At 41.9% G+C, this 23,637-nt stretch overlaps 1 protein-coding gene across 1 annotated transcript in view; it reads left to right on the top strand.

Moving 5' to 3' along the window:
• The window catches only part of syndig1l (synapse differentiation inducing 1-like), a 28,152-nt gene extending 7,087 nt beyond the window's left edge, over window positions 1-21,065 (top strand). The window contains exons 2-3 of the mRNA XM_053445728.1: window positions 13,215-13,352; window positions 20,907-21,065. Of these exons, the coding sequence (XP_053301703.1) occupies window positions 13,215-13,352; window positions 20,907-21,065 (297 nt within the window). The remainder of the gene's footprint in view (window positions 1-13,214; window positions 13,353-20,906) is intronic.
• The last annotated feature ends 2,572 nt before the right edge of the window (window positions 21,066-23,637 follow it).

Here is a 23,637-nt window from a genome sequence, read left to right as displayed (position 1 = left end):
CATAACTAGCATCCAAAATGGGACGGATATTATATGATAGTGACTTGACTCTGCTTATCTTTGATCTGGCAGTGATTCACTCTGTGTAAATTTCCAATTATTTCCCCCCCCTTAGCACTGGGGATAAGATCCGCCAATTCTATTTGTCTGCCATCTGTTGCACCTTCTCCGGTGCATGAAATTAGCATTTATCATCAGATTCCATATTGATATAGTACTTTGAACTCGTAGTACTCCTGCTCATGAGTAGTATTCAAATTAAAGTGGCCTCCTCATAGATTTTCTGATTGTACAATTCTTCAGTTTTTTAAGTGCAGGTATCCGACTGCTACAATTAAGGGGGCGTGGATGTAAAATAATAGACTTTTAAAATAAATATACCTCTAATTGCCCTCTGCCTCCTCTCTGCAGGGTTTGAGCTCAGGGTTGATTGAAGAAGGGTCGTCCATTCCCACTGAATCCGAGTGCACATGAGCGCTTATGCCTTCATTAAATCTAAAATGTAGTCATGCTTCGGTTCAGCGCGCACATATTGTTCATCCTCTGAAAGGTCCAGCACTCAGTATGAGCCCGTGTGATATACTCTCGTGAAATCTTTCGGAGATATCCAGTTTCTAATTTAGCGGCAAATGAAATACCGAACTCTTGAATCATTTCAATTCACCACTATAAGTGGGTCTGTCCAGTGGATTCTACAGTGTTGTCTCCTCAGCTTACGGCTGATATTCATCCCTCGGTTTGGTGCGTCTCCCTCTGAGCTTATTGAAAGTGTCGCTCTGTGGTGCAGAGGAAAATAAATTGTGACATGTCAAAAGATAGAAAACTATTGCTGAATAAATGCTGTGAAATTTGAGAAAAATTCTTTACTCTGGTTTCTGGATTTCATAGATCACACTCACATGAGTCTATTAAACAAGAAACAAAAATACAAGAAAATATTAAAGATCCACAGTTAAATTCAATCGTTGACAATATATGAAGATGGACAACATGGCAGCTCCCCAAAATTAAAGCCAAATTATCTCAATCGCCCCCTGGTGGCTGGCTGCAGTGTAGCTCATAAATACCTTTATTGAATGAGACACGGGCCAAACTGAAACACCAAATACCCGTCAAATAAAAAAATGTCAATGATGTTTTCTGTCATTTAAGGTAGTTCTTTTCACACCAATGTATGTGAATGTTCATTTTCCACTAATTGGTTATTTGATGCTATAAAAACAGAGTGAAACATCATGATTGACAGCTGAGATTGACTCATGATTGCTTGTGCCCATGTATCACATGACCTTGCCACTGCGGCTCCATCCCCCGATCGCTACTGCTGCGATGACTTTCTTTATATGAAGTCTATGATTTCAATAAATTCTGTCATCTACTTAAAATGAAAAGTAAAGGATGATAATAATACCAAAAAGGAATTTCATGATGTCATTATATTTACAACATTTCACTTGTACTTTTCAGTACTTTGCCTCAAACTGTTATGTCACCATCATCTGAATAAAGGACCATGCTGTCAGGCATTTCAAACATCCTTCCGCCTGTTGTTTAAGAAATTACATTAATGAAATGTCAAGGATTTTTTCATGAGCAGCACCTGCTGAGAATTCCAGTCCCACAGTGACACATTATTTTCTAACTATTAATTTCTGTGTTGTGCAGCGTGAGGGGCAAATGTTTTTATTTTAATTATAATTTAATTATAATATTTTAATTTTATGTTGTCTTCTGAAATGGTGTCGGAATAATAAATCTAAAGGACCTCTAAATTTCTTTCTCTGAAGCGCCTCTGAAAACATCACAAATATTCAATCATAGCCTGATGATGTTCATGTGCAAATTGAATTTCAAATTTCAGAAGGTGCTAAAATTCCTCTTAATGTCAACGCTTCTGTAGCAGTTACAGTAATACCAGTGTCAGGTGAGTAGCACGTCATTATAATGGCACATCTGTAGTGTGCGGCCCAGTGTGAAATGAAGCCATGGCAACCTGTCTCCGTCAGCAGTCGGCTGTTCTGTGCTCGCTGGGATGGAGTGGAAGAGAGACGGCCAATCAGACTGATTCAGTGCTTTTCAATAATCATTTGACGTGGCCTCCTTCACTTCCCCTTGGCACGTGTTTTACACATGGCGCCGTACGTCACATTAATGGCCACTTGTAGAGTGAAGGAGGCCGGGTCCAAGGCAGGCAGAAAATGAAGCAGACTTGTCCTTGAGGAACTCTAATAATTGAGAATAATAAAAGATGATTAAAGGGAGGTTATATTCATAAATAAGCCCTTAAACTTTCGACACTGATTGCTTTGTTTACTTGGACTTGATATTCCATGTGCTGAGGAAATGATGAAAGCTTACAAAGCCTTTTGCTTGTCCGTTTACAGTCTAACATTGAGGTCGTATCTCGAAGAGTTCAGATTGATACTGAAGATTTGATCACTTTTAAAGGCACGACAGCTGAAGGTGCATATTTGTAGAAATAAAATCAGAGATACAGTCTCCAAAGTCAGACAGGGAACGGTTCTGTATCTACAAAAAACAAGGTCTCAACCTTACGATAGCTGTAAACATGAACTCCAGAGTCCTGACATCTTCAACAGATTGCCTCTTGAATGGGGATTCTCCTAGATGGACACTATCATGCTTATTATTCAGATTCTCCTGTCAGACACTATAGGAAAATAACTGCAACGCTCAGACGAGGGCCGTCACCTGGGTAGAGAGCATATGAGGGATAAAATAATTCCACTTCAGAAATCACATGTTCACAGGTGTTTCCCCTCGTTGCCCAAAGCTCGTGAATCTCTTTCCAAGTTGATGGCTTTGTCTTCAACATCTACGACACCCTTTTGTGCATCCAGAGATGTTGCTATTCTTTTTCTATCCATTTTTCTGCAATGCATCCGCCCCATGTTAGAAACATCAACATGCAAAGCACACATGGCAACACGCCCACTCGCTCACGATGAATTCTTATCATTTCAAAACTCTCACACTGGCTCACTCTGACATTTTCTGGACATCTTACTAAATGGCTGGATTGTGTGTTTTTTCCCCCCTCTAATTATGATAAAGTGTCTTCAGATAATGTGTGTTGTGATTTTGGCTCTATACAAATGTAAATGAAACGAAATTAAATTGTAAAAAAAAGGAAAAAAGTCTCTTAGCCACCAGAGACTTTGGCTTAAACACCAGCAGCGGTTCTTTAAGTGTGGACCACAGCTGCCAGTGTTTCCAGGTGGGACCCTGGTGAGGGATTTGTGTCTCAGATGTAATAAGTGCTCTCCTTCTGTGTGCATTATCCTGCCCCAGAATGAGAAAGGGGGCCAGCAGCAAAGATGCTATTAAAGTTGGTCATCCCTAAGAGGGCAACACATGGACAAATTCCACTTAGAAGTCACAGAGCCTCTGGTGAAGTGAGGGGGATGTGACGAAGTTCCTGTCTGTGCTTCACTATGCCATCAAAGTGAAATAATTATGCATCCTCAAATGATAGAAAATGATGTAGAGAAAGTCCGAACTGTATTCTACCCGTTTATTTCTCTCTTTTCTGCACGAGCGAGCACGTTTTGTGTCTGTTTCTCACCTGACACGCTTCACCAGCCATTTTATCACTTCTCTGTGATCACTGAAATCGTTTCCCGAGCAGCTGAGAGTAACACCTGAATGCACCATCAGCTCGGGTCTTTAGGGTTTGACAGTGCAGGTCCATCCCGGCTTTCAGGTGCTCTACAGGATGCACCTTCCTGAGCTGCCCCCCTCACAGGATACAGCTCCTGATTAGGGATATAGGTCACTGGATATTCTGCAATACATAATGCAACATAACACAACTCGAACATTTTCATACTGTTGTGGTTTTACTGCAGAAATGAAAATCTAGACATACATTTATTAACGCATTTCTCTTTTTATCAGAATATAAACATCAATATCAAATTTAGAATGGCTGCCCTGTAGCAGTTATCATACGATGTGAGACATGAGTCAATTCTAAAATGAAATACTTGCCACAATTTAGCTTTTGAATGAAGTTCTTGAAAGAAGAAGAAAGTAGCACAGTGTTGTGCCGCTGCCAAAATTCCCTGGTGCTTGTATAATCCTCTCCTGAATGGCAGCTCAGAGTATTAGAAGGTAAATAATGAGAGCGATGCCTCGGTAATGCAGCGAGTTTTGAGTAACAGCCGCCCTTTGGGGATGATTACATCTGATTGACAGACTTTGTGATTCGTGGACTTACATAGATTTGCATGGTTTAACAACGAGCTCTTTTTGTGATTGTGTAATTGGGACAATACCTCGGGGACAGTCTAAAAACAACTCCTGTCCCTCCTTCTCCATTAGTCTGGCAGGTCCAGTCACACACCTTCTCATCGGCTGTGAATAATGTAAAAACATCCCCGTATCACTCCATAATCACTCCATAAGTAACAGATCCAAACAAAAATCTGGATTGGGTGAATTCAAATGTATCAATTATTTAATAATATCCTGAGTATGTTATTAATGATATGATTGCTTTATTTTTAGTTGAGATATTTCCACTTGAGTCCTTTTTGTAACAGTTTTTACCCTTTAAAAAGGACATTTTATGCATTTAAGGAGATGTGTGTGGGAAGTGTTAGGGTTCGGGTGGAGTAAGCCCGACTCAAAGTGGGGCTCTGGTACGTTGTGTGTGTTCATGTTTTCCTACCACTAAGGCCACAAGGGCACCATAAACTGCTTTTCCAATAACATGGAGTTTACAAAAGGTCTTCTGACTTCACAGAGCAAGAATTTCTTCTCATTTTTTCAGATGAAATCCCTGATTATCTTTAATACGCACCCCCACTTCTCCTCGTTGCCTTCCAACCTGTTTGCGGCGCTCAGCATGAATACCAAGCACGACGTGTGGCGTGCCTCTGTTGTAGCCTCATTACGGCTTCCTAAATAGTGCACCTGTCAACAAGAGGCCACGAGGCAATGGGAAGAATGATAACAAATATTTAGTTATAATTAATTCACCTCAGGTAGCACATGCCCCCGCAGGCTGCAAAGCATGTTTGAGGGGAGTGCATCGTCACAAGGCTTTTTATCATTGTGATCACACGCTCTGTGACGGAGTGTCCCTCTGAGGTTCCCTGAGGGCGGTGGACCTGATGTGGCTGCCGAGCTCAGACACAATGCAAATCACAGGTTCTTGTTTACCAGCATGGGAACCTTTTTTTCTTTTTTTTTGCATACCGTCTCTTTTGTGGCCCTCCGCCCCAGGGTCGCATAAATCACAGACCCTTAAGATAATAACATAGATACATCCGGGGTCAGGGTCTCCTGCCCCAGCATAACTTAATATGGCTGAGCGTAGATACAGAGCGAGTGTATGTTCCACTGATGCCACATTAAGATGCCGAGCATGTGACTCGCGGCTCGTGACGCACGGACATGGAGACCAGGTGAACTGCAGATGACTCCTGACGGACGACAAAGCGAAACGTGCGGCGCCTTTTGTCGAAATGTAATTAAATGACCGAGGACTATTAAGAGCGCACAGATTTTAATGACTCCTCCCCGCTCCCTCTTCTAATGGCATGTTTTCTAATGGAGAATGTAGGTACTAGAGATAACTAGATAACATTGTGACATGATTTACCATGACTAGCTGTGGCATAGATGAGTGGAAAATGTCAAAACATGCAGTTAGTACCAAGCAAGGGTGGAATTTTAAATTCAAAGTATTGAGTTTTTCATACACCGCTACCAAGAGCAAAAACAGCGCCATGTTTTTCCATAATCTTTCATAATATCCCCTTATTGAGATAGTTCTAAATATGTTTTATACAGTAAACTACAGCAAAAAGTGATCAATACATTGACTCATATGTGAAAAAGTGCTTTGTAAAATCCCTGTGGAGAGGGAAGATGCATCGGTCCACTATCAGAAATGATAATGCACAGTGGTGCACTGGTCCTCCCTCCACTTCAAAGAAATTCAAATTCCAAAATATGCATTTATTATAAAAATGGAGCCCAGAGGAAAGCAAGCAGCAAATTAAAGATGAGGCGCTCAGTTCCCTGCATAATTAACATTAGTGATTTGGGGATTAATGTGTTGAGTTAAGCAGCGATGGATTTACTGTGCTCGTTCGAAATAACATTTAAAAATATAATTCGCATTTCAGAAATGTAACTATGTCAGGTAGTCAACCGGAAGACAACGTGATAGGATTATTTCAACATGGTCTCACTTTACATATCACCAACATTACCTATAATATATGAGAAAAAAATGCCCTCTCCTCCGTCTTCTGTAATTTTGGTACTTTTTCACACACTGCCATCTGAAAGAGTTCAGGGGACATGTCTCCTGCGTCCCCGTCCCCCCCTTAAGTTATGATCCTGCAGCCCAGTAATTGAATTCCCTGTTGCTGTGAAGTGGTTTGTTCCTGCATCCAGACCTTTCTCTAGACCTTTGTGTAGCCGCACAGTGAAGCAATTAACTCGCGAGACCTCGGCCGCTGGCTTCTACCTCATAAAACAGTTGAAGAGGACACAACACTAATTTCTGTGGGTGTTTTAATTTGTCTCGGTGTGGTTAGTGTCTCTCAATTTGCGGTGTGTTCGTGGTGTGGACTTTCAATTTTCCTCTGACTGAGCTGTTGCGTCGCTAACATCTAAAAGCTGTATTTTTTTCATGGTTTCACGCTGTTGGGTATATTGTATAACATGACAAAGAGACATCATCCTTACCCTACATGGGCTAGAAAGAACCTTTATAGCATGATTTGTACTCAACAGCATCAAAGACAAGTGTATAAAAGAGATTGTGATTGATTTTGATACATCCCCAAGGACGATGAGCCATAAGCACATTTCACTGTTGTCTAATTTTGAAAGGCATAACATTAACGATAGAAGTCCAGAATAAAGTCCAGACTAATGGGCAGTACACAGGATGATTTCATTCAAATGAGGCCAAGATACACAGTTAAGATGTAAAAATTATACACTTATAATTTACATCTTTTACGCCATCAGCGGGTATATTCGGGTAAACCTTAAAACAGGTTATTGGCTCCTTCCTCTTTGCCAGGATTCTTTTTGTTTCTTCCCCAGTGGGTCATGTTCGACGTCACAAAAGAAGCCCTGTCACCTCGGGCTCTTGCATTTTGCACCATATGAAGAAAAAAATCTCAATGCTAATGACGTTGTGCAGGAAAAGGCCGGGTGTCATGATCTCGACTACCAAATTAATGACGAAGACGAAATTAGTCGATATAAACCTGTCTATCTGAGTCATTTGACTGGGGATGTGAATGCTGATTGTATCCATTCACATTGTAGGCATGAGCAAGATGTTGGTGGGTTTTTGGACTAGAGGAAAAATTTAATATTAGGTCAACTATGTGCCTTTACTTTCCTGCCACGAGTAAATAATGAACAGGAATCTCCATGCTTGTCTACAGAAATCCAATTCGTAGACGTGCTTTGAAGTATCGGTTCGCACATCACAAATGAAAGCAACATCTAATAATGTGAGACACTTTGTAAACAGCAGGGCAGCTCAAACCAAACATACATTAAAATTCATGTCCACCCACACAGCATCTTCAGATGATTACCAGCATTCCAAGTGCACACAGTGCTGTGAGACATCCCCTTGACATGAAAGTAGGTAGAGAGAACACTAAGGTTGGGAGAATGGAGGACAGGGCGGAAAAAAACTGGGCCGGGGGCACAATCCTGTACGTTGTGGAGGCAATTTGGCAACTGATAAATTACACCAGCACCCCTCTTGGTTATGCTGTCATGGCAGAGTGGTGAAACCATCCATTAGCTATTCGTTACCTGTCAGCCTGTTGCCTCCTGTTGACGGGATTTACGCCCCACAAGACAAATCTGAGCACGGCTAGCAGCAGCAGCAGCAGCATGCATAGTCATTAGCTTGCAAGTACAGGGGAGTTGGTAAATGAATGACAATGCAAGTGAGCGTGCACGCACACACAAACACACACAAAACCACCACCGCCTGCAGCATGCTCATTAAAAGAGGGCTAGAAAACCTGGAAAACGAAATTCTGTTCACTTTGAATGAAAGGCAGAAGTCACCGAGTGATGGAGTAGTTATTTTAACCTTTAACTTCTAAAAACAGGTTCCTGAGAACTGTATTCAATTACACAGATTTCAGGAAAAATAAGAGAGAACAGTAATCACACTGCAGATGGATCTGTGACCTCTAGTCCTCTGGATCTCCTACAACCATTCCAAAGGTTCATGATTAACGACCCCCCCGCACATGCCAGGGCCGCATGCAGCTTCCCATACACGCCGGCCTGTCCGCAGGTGTGCGCCGCCTTCACCCGACCTCATTGTTCTCCCGCCTGACTGACTTCCTCTGCTTCTCTCGACTCCTCTTCCTCCCTTCCCTGGTGACTGAGGCCGACCGAACGGCTGGGATCCCCGGATGATGTGTGTTTTCGTTCTCCAAACAGCCAGGAGGCTGTGCAGATATTGTCAGTGGGCTCAAAGGCACGGAGCCGAGCAGGGCTGGCTCTGCAGAGATTGCAGTGCAGCTCTCGCTTCGGGCCATGACGGCAGAATGACATTATGCAGAACGTAGGCTGCATTATGTGCTCATGTGCTATGACCTTTTTCTCGCCTCGGTGCTGCATTATGAAGACAATGAAAATATATCGATCATCTTGACGAGGGGGCTTGTGTTCGCACAAAAACAACAGAGGGGCCTTGTCTTTGGGTGCACAGGCAAATTGGACAGGTTTTGCTTGCACGGTCTCATTTGGACTTTAATTTACTTGTTTTATCTTCCAGAGGTCTTCTTTGGGAGAAAATTAATCCAGTGTTTCCACTGCCATTAGCGGGCAGAGCCCCCAACACAATTCAACCACACAGCCACTAATCCCCATCATCAATCAACATGGCTTTAAGGCTGTGTGTGTTATTAGAATTAATTGAAAACTGTTTCACACCTCCGAGCAAATGCATTCCCAACACTCTCACCTGGCTCCATTAATTTCACTTTGAATACAAAGCAAAAACAACAGAGGTGCACTCCGTCGTCACTGAACCAAAACAAAAGGTTTTTGAAAAGAGTCCTTAATGCCCTTGTTTATTCGAATTATTCATGCAACACATGCTTTTGTTTTAAGATGTCAATAATTTAAATGATTCCAGTAATCTTTTTATGCTTATAGGACACTTGTAGTGAGGTAAAAATTCAGTAAGCTCAGGATGCCCCGGTGGCCTCGGAGGTTTCAGCGTAGACCATTAGCTGCAGCGTTCCTGGCTTGATCCTCATTTTTCTTCTTCATTTCCTGTCATCTCATTATTCACTGCACAACTATACAGGTTAGCAATGACCCCACGAGAAAGTGGAGTCACAAGCTCCGCTGCAGGACTAAAACAAATAGTGTAAAGAATGTCCTTGTATCTGCTTAGATAAGAAATCCAACTGGTCAAGGATAATAACTGTTATCTGTGTGTATGTGAAATAAAAGTCAAATTCCAGGAGGTATACCACAGCGATAGGAACACATGCACATATCTTAGGTTACAGTACGTGATACTCTGTACTGTATGTGATAGTGTCCAGTCCGTATATTGTCTACTCATCCATCACAGCCGTCTATGTTAATCTTTGGGTGGAGATGAGCTTTTTCAATGCTGCACCGATTGTGTGGTCATTAATAAATGATTCTGATTCTGTACGGATTACTGTAAATATAAATCCCATTAATAATACATACAAAAATGAAGGATTACTTAAGATGCTGTCCGACATGCAGTGACATTTTTTTCAGAGCACTATTCTAGAGCCGGGACCTGGCAGCTGCTGCTTGCAAATATCTCGGGATGAAAAAAAAGGTGCCGTACGTGTGTAAGACGCCAACTGAGATGTCAATTTAAGCCAGCGAGATCTGAGAGCCGCTGGTGACGAGGGCCGATGCTTCAAAACTTGAAAACTTGATTTCCCCGGAGGAGTTTATTAATTTCCTTCCTCCTGCACGCCCCACCCAGACGCCAGCCCGAGCCCGAGCATCCTGTAAATGGTCCCGGTGTTGTGGACACGTCTAAGTCGAAGAACCTCCTGCTGTGTCCTTCATATGTGAGATGTGTGACAATGGCGATGGTGACAAGATGCAGGAAGAAAAGGGTGGTCGGGACATTTCCTTCACCAGATTGCATCGCTGTCTAAATGGGATGCTTCTTAATATTCTGTGTGTTCCACTTTCATTCCATGTCCCCATCGTTCGATCCCCCCCCCCCATCTCTGATGAAATATTCAATTTAATATTGAATTCATTTTCTTTGACACAACACTATATTGTTAGCCTTGATTTTTCACATTCATTTTTCATGTTCCGCCCTCATGCCGGATCATCCTTCAAACAGGATGATGTCTGAAGGATGCGGCTTAATTGCTCGTGTGGAAACGCGTGACCTCAATCTGCTTCTTTTCATCACAGACACAGAGGAAAAGTAAATCACTATTCCTGATCCTTCCTTTGTCGTCGGGAAAGATCAACTTTCAACAAGCGTTTTTTGTGAGTTGACGTGGCCAAAATGTTTTTTATAAATTCTAAATACAGATGCTCAGGCCTGAGCATCTGTATCCCCTTCGAGTGAAAACAGATGTACGAGCGTCTTCTCTCTTTCGCTGGAGGCGTCGCAGATCCATGTGAGGAATGTTGCGTGGAGCGTGAAATGGTTTCATAAAGCTGGAGGGAGGAGGTGTGTTTGATTCATAACTATTTCACGTCTGAAATGAAGTGCACTTTCAACCGTGGCGTCTTCCTAATGCCTTTTGTTGTTCAGATGCCAAACTGTAGGATTCTGCATATCTCAAAACTAATGAGAAACAAATGGTCCGTCACAAAAAAAGTCCATGAATACGAGCTGTGACATTACACGGAACCAAATGATCCTGCGTGCAGCCAACTCCTCTGTGTTTTGTTTCCCATTACACAAATGCCTTTTTTCTCTTTCAGTGAATACAGATTCTCTCCCTCCACCCACTCGCCTTGAAAATCACATCAACCTGAACAAAGCTTGTCATTCTCGAAAAAACTTTCTCTTTTCTTTTTCCATCTGCTCCAGTCCACCTGTTTGTCTGCAGATCACAATGAGATGTTGCGATACCTTTTTTTCCGGTAATACCACGCAACAATCAAATACCAGTGCATTTAAAACAAAAAACTAGTATATATTGCATAACATAATTCTTTTAACAGTTGTATGCCACTAACGCTGTATGGAAGTGACGTTTGCCGTCATTGTTGTAGGATCTCGGGTTAATTTTGTAAAAAAAATACATTGAGTGAATGAATGCAGTAGCGCTTCTTTTATCGAGTTTCACAGTCATAACTGGAAAAGAAACCACTAATAAATATATCTAATAAAACCCTATTATTCCTTTAAATAGCTTGAGACTGAAGTCTTGAGTACTGAACATAATCAGCGTTTTACTTGTGGGACTTTCCAGTGTGACTCTTGCTCTGGCTAACGCTGCACTGGCAACGCTTTTTTGTTCTCCACTCTAAAACCAGCCCCTCCCAGTGGCAGCACTGTGCAACTGCTGATCTGGAGTGGCGACAAAAGGGAAAGTAATTGCAGTTTTATCAGGGTGAATATAATATACTTTAAAGTTGTGCTATCAGATTGGTACATGGATTTCGAACTTACCAATTACCCGACCTGGCATTATTCTGCAGCATTTGAAGCATTTCCGATGCTGGTATCAGTATCAGTACATCGCTAAATCAAATTTTTCTAAATATACAAGCCTCACTGTAAAAACAGGGTTTACCTCTGACCATAATTGGCCCAAAGGGGGGGCTGTGGGATATGACACAATGATGGAAGGAGGAAATACAACAGTCAACTGCACAGCATGAACAATGTAGGTGTTTGTATAATGGATCAGGGTGTTTTCTGAAGTTGTAATTGATTTTGATGAGGGATGTGCACGTCTGTCACACGCATCTCGATGCATCAACAATGATCCAATGCATAGGAAGCAGCTCCTGTTCCAATATGATTCGCCTCTGTTACAATGCAACGCAATTTGACATGATTAGATTCAACGCGATGCCGTTGATACAGGAGAACGTGATGCAATGCAATTCACTGTGGTACATATAGTGTAGTTACCTGTCTCCAGTCACACCTACACACCTTTAGCATCCGAGCAATCTAATGATGCTCAGGAATAACAATGAGGCGTAGTGCAATGTGCTGTAACCAGTGTCAGCAGCAGGATGTGCTCCACACTGTCAGCAGGGAGGCTAAAGTAGCCCGGAGCAGGGAGCGGCGGTGTTGATTTTATACGTCCCAACCGGAACCGTGTATTCTGCAAACCGCTTCTCGTCAAATTGTCCGTCTCTGACAGAAAAAAGTGTAATTTGATTTATCATCGGAACGTGTAGCTCCAACTCCTCTGTAATAATCCCTGAATCTCCTTGAGTCTTTTGAGAAAGGGTTCAGAGGAGGAATCGATCTGAATCACATTTGTAAATAATCACGAGAGGCCTGTAACCTTTGATTTGATTTAAAAACGGAATTTTACCAACGCAAATGCTGTAAGAAGAGATACATACCAAATTGAATGCAGTTACCACTTGTTTTGGGGATTGCATCGTGAAAATCTCTAAAATGAATAATTCGACATTTATAACAATAAGGCTATTCACCTTGATACCACTCTCATGTTTTTATAATAAATGTGAAAATATGAAAATGCAAAGATACTAAATATGAATATTAAAACTAATGATACACTGGAATTTGTATATGATCAAACAAAAAAATGATATAACGCTTAAGTATGGAAGGTGCTGGTAAATGGATTTGGAAACGCTTTACATAGGTTTATGCAGGAACTGGGTAATAACCTGTGAAGTGATGGAATAAGGGTTTAACAAATCAGGTTCTTAACAGTATCTAAATAACTGATACTGTAATAATTTTTTACCTACTATACTATATTTACTTGTGCGCTGTTGTACTTCATTATTAAAAGTGTATTTCACATTTCTGAAGGACGGCGTACGGCTCGATCACACTCAAACTGTAGAGTTTTGAGTGATGTCTTTGTGGACTTGATGTTGTCTACTGCAGCATCACCTCACATGAACTGCAATTGCTTTCGTGTACAGGGCCACAGGACGAGTTGTGTGTTGTGTGTTGTGTGTTGTGACCTGACTCTGTGTTCTCTGTGCAGACGGACTGCTCCAGCGACAGCGAGAGCGAGGACAACTTCATCGTCGTCCCTCCACGGGATCATCTCGGCCTGGCCATCTTCTCCATGCTCTGCTGTTTCTGGCCTCTGGGGATTGCAGCATTTTACTTCTCCCAGGGGGTAAATACACACACACACACACACACACACACACACACACACACAGTATATATAATATATGTAGCCTCCAATGATGTTGTCTGACACCCACACACATGAATCATGCAGCATCTGTTTTTCGACGTCTAAGATGAAGCAGGTGCAACTGCCCACGTGCACGCGGACACGTTTCCATGAATCTGTCGACATGCGGGCACACGCACACGCATCCAGCTCCTTGAATGACTCATCACCCTCAAGATTAAGGACTATTACACATTTCAAAAAAAGAAAAAAATAAGAGCCTGACAGCTGACTCGCTTTCCACCGACGCAAGGACACTTTTTACCGAGGTGCCCATCAATAACTCAAGGCCGATCTATAATGGCTGCTTGATGTTCTGTAAACAGGCTGAGAAGCGGCTTTGGGGAGAGTATATAAATCAGTCCCAAGGCTCGATCTGTAAATTCCAACAAAGGAGGTGTGTGAAATACTCCGATGAGAGAAGCCCCTTTGCACTCGTGGGGATTTCAAGGGGATTGGAGATGAACCCTATCACAGGTGTGGCGAGGTATTCAAAGCCGATGAGCTCTCAAGACACATGAAACTGACCTGTTTGAGCTGCAGTTTACACAGCAGAATGGGAGATAAGAAATGCATGAAGGCACGATTTTATTTCTGATTGTCTTCCTGATGCTGTATGCGTAAAAAGGACCTGTCTTTCTCGGCCTGTTTCTTAACTTCAGCCAGTTTCAGATGTGAACTCTGGAGATATCTGCACAATGGCGTCTGGACTTTCTTTTTACTTTCTCATATGCAGCAGGAGATCGCGTCCGCTCGAACCTTTACAAAAACCATGCGGGTATCTTGGGAGGGTGCAAATGAGGGGTGGCGCAGCATGCTGAGACAGGACATAACGTATAGAGAGATGTGTCGAGCCAACCAGACAGCACTGTTAATTCTGAAGCTTTTGCCGATATGTTCTCAACAAATAACATTGGCAAACTGCACATACTGGGCGTCTAATGGATTCCTAACACGGCTTTCTTTCCCTTCTCAATTCTTGAGGAAACAAAAAAGTGCAGGGATCCGCCCTTTTCTCGTTTCTAATCAATTCTGACTCAAAGCAACAAGAAAAGGCAAAATCCGTTTAAAGGCCTTCACACACACACACACACACACACACCCACATGTATAGTGTATGTTTAAAGGGACACTCTACACACACATGTTACAGGCGGATGAGCTTTTCAGTAAATTGCTCTGCCTTTGGCTATCTCTTCAAAAGCTTGAGCATTTAGCTGTCTTATCTGTGGGCACGAGCAGTCCAAGGCAGATGAAGCCAGTCAGTGAATTATCTTGTCAGAAGCTAATTTGATTCTTCCTGGGTAATTATGGGGAAGTGATGGTTGTGTTTAGGGAGAGTGCCGTCAGAAGGCTCCGTCCAGAGGAGCTGTCAGGAGAAGATATGGAGGGAGTCTGGGATCGCTTCATTTTATAGCTCAATAAACCACTTCAGTGGTCTTTCGTTTCATTCAATTGTTCAGGAAACCCATCCGACTAAATGAATTTATTCTGTAGGAGCGAGCACGCGATTTTGTACAGCCATTATCATGAGCTGGAATTATCTGAGCTTCGGTTTGTCCTGAGAGAACAATATATGTATGGGTTTGGACAAGATGCAGGTAAAATGTGGTAAATTTAAGATTTGATTTGACACTTGTTTTACCTTATTTAAAAAATAAGTCAACATAGCAGGAACTTGTGATGGAGTTCCAAGTTGATTCACATTCTACCATGTTCTTTAAAGTGTGCAACCTTTTTACTATCTGGTGTCAAGGTCACGGTGAACAAAACTGTGGTCTGTGAGGCAAATTTTTCGCAAATGATTGACAAAATAAAGCTTTTTGTATTGATCAGAAAGGTATTCCTCATCGTATTATGTCACATGATAAACAGGAATAAATAACAAAGAATTCAGAAAATGTCAGGCATAGTTCAAAAATTGATTTTTCCCACTGTCGCAGCATCCTCGACCACTGTGGACATGTCATTAAGTTTACTTAGATCCAAAATATATGCTTGGTACATAAGATTGAAATGACATCATCATGACATTACTTTGAATTCAAAAAATGACGTCATATAGCCTTCAGAATTTGTCTAATGGTAATATGCTAGTGGGCTTTACACATCATGAAGGTAAAAGCCTATCTTTATTTGCGTTTAATAGCTTATATTCTTTCTAAATGTTTTATGTGGGCTATATCTTGCTCGTATTGTACCAGAGAAATGTTGTATTTATAAAATAAATGCCGGTAATCAAAAGGAACGTCTTGTGAGGGGAAGTCACTCATCATGATGACAACATTATGAAAGGGCATGATAATAATTTAAAAAGTTTGAATATCGTGAACAGGATATACACAACACATTAAGGCCTCTTCTCTCTAATGATTTTTCATTTTGGTTTCCTAGCAGCTCATTAACTGGTGAAGGCAGAAACAAACAACATGTACAACTCATTTTAAATTACCTGAACTGATTTGTTTCGTGTGAACACTGATACATATTGAGATGTAATTGTCTGTGATGATGGCTCGGAATTGCATCTCGGACTCTAATGTGCAGTTTGTTTCTTCTCAGCTACTTGTTATCAGGTCGTAAACAACAGGATGTGAAAGTAGGACAACACAGCTCACTTCCGATCTGAAACTGATAGTAATTTTATCCTTGACCGGGCCACATGAGGGGCACTACAACGGATATTTAGGACTTGTTGCTTCAAACCCTTTTCTTCTCAACTTCGCATTTTGCTGTAGTTACTGCTCTCTGCCTGCGTGGGGCAGTGTACGCAGATGGATTATGGGATTTGACAAGGGCAACTTGATGAGCCAAGGAGAACATTTTTGGAAATGATTGCACATCAGCTTCACCACTTACTCCGAGGGCATTTACAAACAAACAGGTTAGCAAGTGTAATAGAGTCTGTAGACAGCAGATCGATGGTGTCTTTGTCCCGCTGGAAGGTCAAGCTTAGTCAAACAGAGAGAGAGTGGAATGGCTTCCCAAGCAGAGGAATTGAGTGAGAGCGCCACAGCTCACGAACGTACACACAAAGACGCAGACGTGCAATCATTCGCTTTTAAATGGTTCGTATCCTATTTGCCAAAGACGACAACTTTAACACTGCGCAACGTCTTTGTGGTAAAAAGTGCTGCACAGTTAAGGATCCAGCATTATCCGCCCACACACACACACACACACACACACACCCGCACACGATAATGACTAGAAAACCATGAATATCTGGGGGAAATTAGCTTTGAGCATTTGATTGGGAAACGGAATTGAGTTTCAATTACCGCCACTAATAGGGTGAGTGTTTTGTTTGGAGATGCTGATAAATGTTTCTCCCAGCTCTGAGACATCCGCGCTGGAGAGTGCAGAGACGAGAAGCAGCAGCGATTCCTGTCACGATTATGCAAATCCAGCTCCTCCGAAGTTATCTCATGGCGCGCAAGTCTTCGTAATGGAGGAAAATGAATGAGGAGTTGTGAAACCGTTATGTATTTGCATTTGCGTGTGTGTGCGGACAAGACAGGCACGGGGGGGGGGGAGTGGTTCCGGGCTGTGGGCGTTGTGTATGTGGAAGAAAAACCTGTTAACGATGCTGAATTGACTTCAGAGAGCAAATCTCAGTATGAGTCTCCATGCAGCTAAGTAGGAGATGTTATCTGGATTTTTCTATGACACCAAATTTCAGTCATTCTGTCAAGGTTGTGGAGATAAGGAGTAATCTTTCTAACCATTTTCCTCTCAAGGGGACTCAGGGAAACATACTCACATTGATAAATATATATATAAATATATAGTACATTATACAAAGCTGGTGCTTCGAAGAGAGCATGGGCGCACCAACCAACCATCCATCCATAAACCCACCAACCAACCAATCCATTTTATTTAGAGTGCCTTACAGCATCATGACTATTCACCAGTACCCCCATTTCATTTCAAGACAACAAGGAGATTAGGTTCCAAAGATTGAAGAGGGTGGTGCAAGTCCGTGCAGTGTGTATTTACTGTGTATTTGTGGCTTGTTTTGAAGACTTTATTCTAAGATGAGAATAAGAGGAAAACATGCTGTGTTCCAATTAGCCTTGACAAATGAGTGGAACGTCTCAGAAGAATAAAAACACCCTCCATGCCATCAATGTAAGTGTTGGGTTTTTTCAAATGAATGGCCGTACATGGCAACAACTTTACTATATGCTTCTAAATGTAGTTGGAAAAGGTCATTTGGCTTTACAAGAGGGTCACATACTGCTTTGTATCATCTTGAACAGTGTACAAATGCAATTCTATTGATCAGAATGAATGACAACAGGAACAATGAACTTCTGAATAAGGTTTCGCCCTCGGAGAGAGAGAGTTTATCGTTTGAAACCATTGACGGAGACAGACTCCACATCAGTGCACATGCTGCATCTAACTAACAGTCACATCCCTCTCCACCTCAGCTGTGAATAAATAAATGAAATGGGTTTTTATTAGATGACCAAGGTTTCGCATTCGGAGTTGGAGGAAGTGACCCTGATGCCAGCTTTATCTCACGCACACAAATCAGCTCCATCATTATGAGAATGGCTCCGGCATAACAATCAGTGTAATTTCATGCAAACACACTGCCCCTGCTTTTTTCAAATCACACTGCCTCACAATCAGCACAATAGTCTGATGGATGCATTGTGTTAAAGGCAGAACAAATTATGACTGGGATTTAGCAACATGGTGAACTTTTGACCACTGAATCTCATCGAGTGGAAAAAAAGATAAATCAAAAGATTAATATGTGACGACTTCTGGAATAAGAAAGAGCAGAAATTAGTTTAGGGGAAGGATGATGGAAAATGGAAAAGCCAACACAAAGCCCAGACGATGCCACGGTTAGACTTTCTGCTGTCGTGTGTAATTTCTGCTGAGGTTCTGACCTCTGATGTAAATGAAGGCAAGAAATCAAAAGAGGCCTTTCTCTTCTCTTCCTAATGTGTGTTTTTTCCTGGAAACAAGTCCATTCAAATAGTAAGATAGCAAGAGCTTTGTAAACACAGCGACAATGGACCGGATGAACACAACAAACCACTATTTACCGTCACATTTTTCAAGATAACTATATATTTCAGCCACCCAGGTTGTGTGGATTTATATAAAATATCTTAAATGTATTTCAGTGGTTTTGTTTATTGACAACAAAAGGTCCACAAGGCACCTTGGAGATTTCACTGAAGCGGCAAATGATTTGAAAGTGCTCTAATGAACGTTTATACCCAATCACCTGACTACCTCTCATATAAACTCTATATATTATCCCATTATACCATTTTCAGCTCAGTGTTTTGGTTTTATAGTGACTCAGCTATTTTGGTTCACTAATCTGTCTGTTGTTCAGCGTCAACAGGCAGCTGACAGGTACGACTACAGCAACACACATTGTGAGGAGAGTCAGACGTCCACATAAGACAATGAACATTGCCGTTTGAAAAGGTGTCATCCCACCAGGAATACACAAACCCAAAGTCTCCGCTCCCAGACTACTCGTGCTAGCAGGCAAGCTCATTAGTTCAGATCCCAGCGGCAGTCATGCCTACCTGCCTTTTCAGTCTTTTCTGAGTTTGTATTGTACGATATGTTTGGCACTCTTATTTTTAGTTAAAAGCTTTGTTGCTGTTGCCTTATGGCATCAACAATGTTCTTGAGGAGAGCAACAAGCTATTGATTAAAAAAACTAGTTATGGCTGTAGAAATTCTTTATTTGATTTGTTATGGTTCAATCCTAAACTGAAAATACACCTTGAACTATAAAATAGAGTTCTGTTTACAATCTCTGTTATTATTGTGTGTATTCTTGTGGTCTATTAACCGGACACACCAGTAATTATTAATATTGATCAACATATTTTTTTATTTTCCAAACACAAAAGTCCAATTGGAAGCTAATGCCTTCAACATCATATCAGCTGGATATTAAAAAAAGATTCATGCAGCTATAAATGATTAACTTAAGTAAAAAAATTCATTACTCATTTAATTGTCATCAATAAGTCATTCAAGTATTCTATTTATAATTAATACTAAATGATTTGAATCCAGTTATCACTATTAATGATCTGTTAAGACTTATTTCATTATTTTGTTGAGGGTACTTTTATGAATCCGAAATGTTATCACCAACAAAAGTTAGTGCTTGAGTCTTACGGCCCCTTTAAAACGACGGAAGAGAGACACAGGTTTTTAACGTGGAAGTGCCTTCCTCCGTTTTTTCACTGGTTTTAATCACCTGCACTGTTTCTCTTGGCGAAGAGGAATCCTCCGCTGATAACGACCCTCACTAAAAGAATCATTACCGAAGGCAAACGGCTGCGATGACAGCACCGGTGCTACCAACAACTCCCCGATCAAACGCTACTTCACAATGTCACACAACTCAGTCTCTCCCAATTGTTTTGAAAACGACACATTACGGGTTTAATCATTTACTTATGAATTAACTAACAACAAAATACTGAATAATGCATTCCAGTATTCATACTTGTTTTTCTTGTCACGTATTGATTGGCTCTGCTGTTGTGCGCGCTGGTGCAGCTGTGGCTCTTGGGGCCTTTTTGAAGCACCGGCCACTCAAGAGTCATCAGAGAAGAGAGAGATGTCAGGGCAAAGAGGAGAGCAAGGGGACTGTGGTGCTGGTGATGAGCTCGATGCGAAGGTTGTTTCGATGCGATGCACAGTTCAGAAGATGACTAACATCAACAGAATGTGTTTTGTTTTGAAGATTACAAATTCTTTACAGCCCAAATAATTGTAAACACCAGTCAATTTCATGCACACGGTAGAATATTTAAGTAAGTAAATCTTTATTGAGGGAAATTGTCTTATATTAACTGTTTTCAATGAGCTGCTGTCTAACAATTAAGATGTCAGTTGTTATCCACTGTGGTCATATTACAGTAGTGGAGGACTTTTTAAGATAATAACACAACACCACAGAGAGGACCTCAATGTACTGTAAAGCTGCACTAAAACCTTAAATACATGGTAACTGATTCATGGTAATGGTAATGATGCCTGAAAAAACGAGGGTGGAAATCCTTCGTGCAATAAAGCAAAGTGGATTTATAAAGAACCTGCTTCTTTTGCCTGATTTTACTTGAAATACACACAGCGAAGCAAACAACACATGTTTTTTTCAATGGCAGATTATGACGAATGAGCTCTTCCAGTGTGTCGTTCATGATTCCGGGCGCTTGGCTGAGATGATCATAACAAACAGTTCTTGACATTTTCACACTAATTGCCATTTTTCGGTCCTGCCAGGCATGTCGAGCTCTCCGGGGCCACGCTCAGCCACTCGGTCAATGGGCCCATCGTCCTGCTCAATTTCCCTTTTTTCCCAGCCACAGAAATAACAGCTTCTGTAATTGTGGCGCTCTTGAAGAGCGATGTTGTCTGTTCTCTCGGTGTCCGTCCAAACTGTGTCTGACTCTTCTCCTCTCTCTCACCCTTCCTCTCCTCCAGACCACCAAGGCGGTGAACAAAGGTGACTTCCCCATGGCCAACATCGCCTCCCGGCGCGCTCTGTTCCTCGCCGCCCTCTCCATCACTATAGGCACTGGTGTGTACGTGGGGGTGGTGGTAGCTCTCATCGCTTACCTTTCGAAACCAGGACACATATAGCAGCAGACGCGGCTGCTCTCCACGCGCCTCCGGGGAGCCCAGGAAGAGAACAACGCCCTCTGGGGAACTGCATTGCTCCTGCAGACTTTCAAGGAAAGCTTTTTGAGGATGTACGTTTTTTTTCTTCCTTTCCGTTCTTTCCAGCCCTTCTCTCCCTTAAGGCTCTCTGTCAGCCAATATTAGCCACAGTGACTGGGGAGAGGTCAAGATGGAGGGTAAGAAGAGGGGGAGTTGGGGATAGTCAAAGTTTTTCTGTTAAAACGGGTGTTTTGAGTAATGGAAGTATTCAAGCCCAGTTTGCATCCCATTGACTTCAACCTTTTCGGCTTCATCCACTTTCTGGCTGGTTGCGAACTTCGTAGGCGTCCTACAGAAACGTTTCGGTGACAAGACTGAGACAATAAGTCCTTCCACTGAGGCAATTCTTAAAGACACCAAAATCCGTCAAATCGATGTTATTGTTATTGAGCTGCTGTTAAAACTGGAGTCCTGTCCTTATCTCACTTTGCCAACCAGGACTGTCTTTAATAGACCATAGTCAGCCCCCATCAACTTCTATGGCTCCATAAGTCTGACTGTCACAAAGTGGAAGAAAAAAAAAAAAGTGGCAACAAAAGGAGGGCTTTCATCCCTAAAGAGAAAAAAAAAATACAGAACTACTGATAATAGTTTCCATCTATAAGGATCAAAAGTCTGAGAGGGTTGAAAAAAAAAAGAAGACACAGATCACATTCAGCCAGGAACAGAGGCTGTTTTCTTACAGAACCATATGCACTGGCATGAATCACAAGAATCTCTACGGAGCCGCAGACCCGTGTTTTACCTTGAAGACGATGACGTCCATCCGTTCAACACGTGCCCTGAAGTCCAACAAAAAGCTGTTTGTGCCCGATATAGTTTGCCTACATACATGCAACTGTGCTTTGTTTTTTTACGTTTGTCGTTTTAATGTCGCCTGATGTTCAAAGTCACCTTGATTAGTTTAATTTGAAAGGAATCTTCATTTATGGCCTCGGAAGTAAATCACTGATGTGAGGTCGGCCGTATGGTCAGAAATTCCGGGGGGGGGGGCGCCGAAACTGCATTCGGGTGTCACTCACAGAAAGAAAAAAAAAATGCTGCCTCTGGTAACATGGTATGAATCGAAGTATCAGCCAGTCACAGTGGGCGTGGAGGGCCTACTGTAAATCAGGTAGATGGTATCATTAAAAGGAGGCCTCACATATCCTCGGGGGCCGCGCGCATAAACAAAGTGTCGGCAGCCTGACAGCTTTGAATGTAGCTATAATAAATTATTCTTTGCATGACTCTGCTTATGCCGGCGGTACCCTGCAACGCATGACCGAGAGGATTTGGAGCTTTTTCGTCAGATCATATAAAAAGCTTGAATTCAAATTGATCAGTCTGTGAAGGGGCTCATATTTCGCGCCAAAACTTTACCCCCTATTCCTCACGTCAGCCGTTAACCAGAGTAATTCATGTTGACGGAGCATCGGACGTTTGATGAGTTGTGAAAACAGTTTCGAGGATTTTTACTCGAGTTGAAACCCACTGATTATGCTTGTGTGAAGGGCTTATTAATGACCGAGCATTTGATTTGCTTTTCTCGACTGTAGACTCCACACCTGGCAGATGCTAGTTCATGCAGTAAACCCTCATGAGGTGACAGTACGCACTTAGTTTTCCCTGCACACTTCCTGCATTAGTCATACCTGACATTTATGGTGCACAATTAGTTCCCCTGTAATGGCTTTTTCTGAAGGGACATGTACACTCTGGAGCATTGCCCTTAAAATAGCACAAGCACATTAATTTCACTAATAAGCCACTTTTGCCGTCACCGGTTTCTGTCGGAGGCTGCGAGTAAATAATCCATTTACAAATCCTCGGCTCTGTGAACATTTAAAAATAAACATGCAAGTCAGTTCTCTGCTAATGAAGATTGAATATTGACTACATTCGCCACAAGGGGAAGTTCCCGCTGTGCTTTGCTTTTAATAAACCTGCAGCTAATACTTGGAAAAACATTTTCTTGCCGGCCTGAACATCCAATCGTCAAAAGTCAATTGGAGCAGTCAGATAAAAACCATAGCTAGAATGGTATCCAGTAAGGAGGACACCTCCACCAAGGCCCAACAGTCCCCTTATGAAACCACATTTAAATTCACCAGTCCCTTTAACTTGACAGATTTCTTTCAATCAAGATCCAATAATTTTCCTCTTAGAAATGAAAGAAATTGAAAATCTTACATTGTCAGTGATCTTCCCCTTGATCCGGATCGGCACCCAAATGTTATTTCTTCGTCCTTGAGTCAAACCACATCCTTCCAACAAGTTTCATTATATCCCTCCAGTAGTTTTTACTTAATCCTGCTAAGTATCTAACAAACGATGAATGAATGAATGAAAAGGGTATTTAGTTGGATCCCTGAGATTCATCTCATTGAGTTTCTGTTCATCTGAAGACCCCCCCCCCCCCGGTCATTATACTGAATGTCTCTGAACACACGTCCCAGCGGTAACTCATGAGCGACTGATTCCAGTTCAGTGTATGCACACATCATGACCATCA

Source organism: Pleuronectes platessa, chromosome 17, assembly GCF_947347685.1.
Source record: "Pleuronectes platessa chromosome 17, fPlePla1.1, whole genome shotgun sequence".
NCBI classification, from domain to species: Eukaryota; Metazoa; Chordata; class Actinopteri; order Pleuronectiformes; family Pleuronectidae; genus Pleuronectes; species Pleuronectes platessa.
The sequence above is the reverse complement of the archived record's forward strand: the minus strand, read 5'-3'. Positions and strand labels throughout refer to the sequence as shown.